The sequence below is a fragment of the Carlito syrichta genome, unplaced genomic scaffold (assembly GCF_000164805.1).
Source record: "Carlito syrichta isolate Samal-C Ts95f unplaced genomic scaffold, Tarsius_syrichta-2.0.1 Scaffold142960, whole genome shotgun sequence".
NCBI classification, from domain to species: domain Eukaryota; kingdom Metazoa; phylum Chordata; class Mammalia; order Primates; family Tarsiidae; genus Carlito; species Carlito syrichta.
The window spans coordinates 38,687-40,126 of NW_007087056.1; the positions used below are offsets into that span (position 1 = coordinate 38,687).

Here is a 1,440-nt window from a genome sequence, read left to right on the forward strand (position 1 = left end):
CCAGGCAAGTCAGCGGCCCTGCCCCGGGGGCCCTGCCCCCCGCCGGGCCCCCCTCCCAGGCAGCTCGGCCACCCACTCATTGCTTCCTTCTCTTTCCTGCCTTGACCCGACCTCATGGTCCTCTCACTGGGACCCTCTGTCTCTCTTCTGCCTTCTTTAGGCTCTTGCTGAATCCTGTCCCTTCTGACCTTTGTCCTTGTGACCCTTGCCCTCTGGACTTGCATTCTCTTCCCTTTGACCTCCACCCCTTGCCGGCAAGCTTTTGCTTTCTCTCTGCTTCTCCCCATTTTCCACCTGGCTGACTCTTCTTCTTCCTCTCCATCCTGTTCCGCCTCATTTTTGCTCAGTGCCCTCTTGCCTGGGTTCCAGTGGCCTTTGCCGGCCTCTCCCTAGGGCTCCTCTAAACTCATAGACTAAGCTGGAAGGGCCCCCAAAACCTATCTGGTCTGACACCTTCCTTTGACAGAGGAGGAAACTGACGCCCAGTAAGGGGAAGTGACTTATCTCAGGCCAGTATGAGGTAGTCGCAGACCAGAACTAGAACACGGACCTCCTGGTTACTGTTCAGCACACTCCTGCCTCTCTCTTTCTCCCTTGGGCCCTGCCCTGCACATCCTGTACCCAGTGCCCAGATAAGTCTTTTCCCCAGTGCCCCTCACCCACACTCACCCCCCCGGCTCCCGCTGCTTTCCCCTTTCCTGCCTGCTCCTGCCCTCCATGCCAGGCTGCTGGCCAGGCCCTGACTGACCCTGCTGTTTCTTTCAACAGTGCCTGAGGCGCCTGTCATTGACACCCAGCGCACCTTTGCCTATGATCAGATCTTCCTGTGCTGGCGGCTGCCCCCCCACTCGCCACCTGCCTGGCACTATACCATTGAGTTCCGGCGCACAGATGTGCCCGCCCAACCAGGGCCGACCCGCTGGCAGCGGCGGGAGGAGGTGAGGGGCACCAGTGCCCTGCTCGAGAACCCTGACACGGGCTCTGTGTACGTGCTACGTGTCCGTGGCTGCAACAAGGCCGGCTACGGCGAGTACAGTGAAGATGTGCACCTGCACACACCCCCAGCACCTGGTGAGTGGGCAGGCGGTGGGCATGGTGTGGCAGGTGCAGGTGGTCGTGCAAAGGCCATGGGGTATGCCAGGGCCCAGACACTGACTGCTGGTTCCGGGTGGGCACTGGAAAGGCCATTTAACAAAGTGGGTCAGACACACTAGCTCTGGAGCTAGATATTCGGGTTCAAATCCCAGCCCTGCCTCTCACCAACTATGTGGATGGCTTTGGGCAAATTTTTCACCCACTCCAACCTTCAGAGTCCTTTTCTTTTTTTTTTTTTTTTTTTTGTTTTTTGAGTTGGAGTCTCACTCTGTCGCCCAGACTGGAGTGCAGTGGCCACTCCTGGCCACCGCAGCCTCAACCTGCTGGGCTCCGGCTATCCTTCCT

The 1,440-nt window shown here is 58.7% G+C and overlaps 1 protein-coding gene across 5 annotated transcripts in view; it reads left to right on the top strand.

The window, feature by feature from the left end:
* Positions 1-1,440, top strand: part of TRIM46 (tripartite motif containing 46) — an 11,087-nt gene that overhangs the window by 5,115 nt on the left and 4,532 nt on the right. For all 5 annotated transcript variants that reach the window (XM_008050080.1, XM_008050079.1, XM_008050084.1 and 2 more), the window contains one exon: positions 769-1,071. In XM_008050080.1, the coding sequence (XP_008048271.1) occupies positions 769-1,071 (303 nt within the window). The remainder of the gene's footprint in view (positions 1-768; positions 1,072-1,440) is intronic.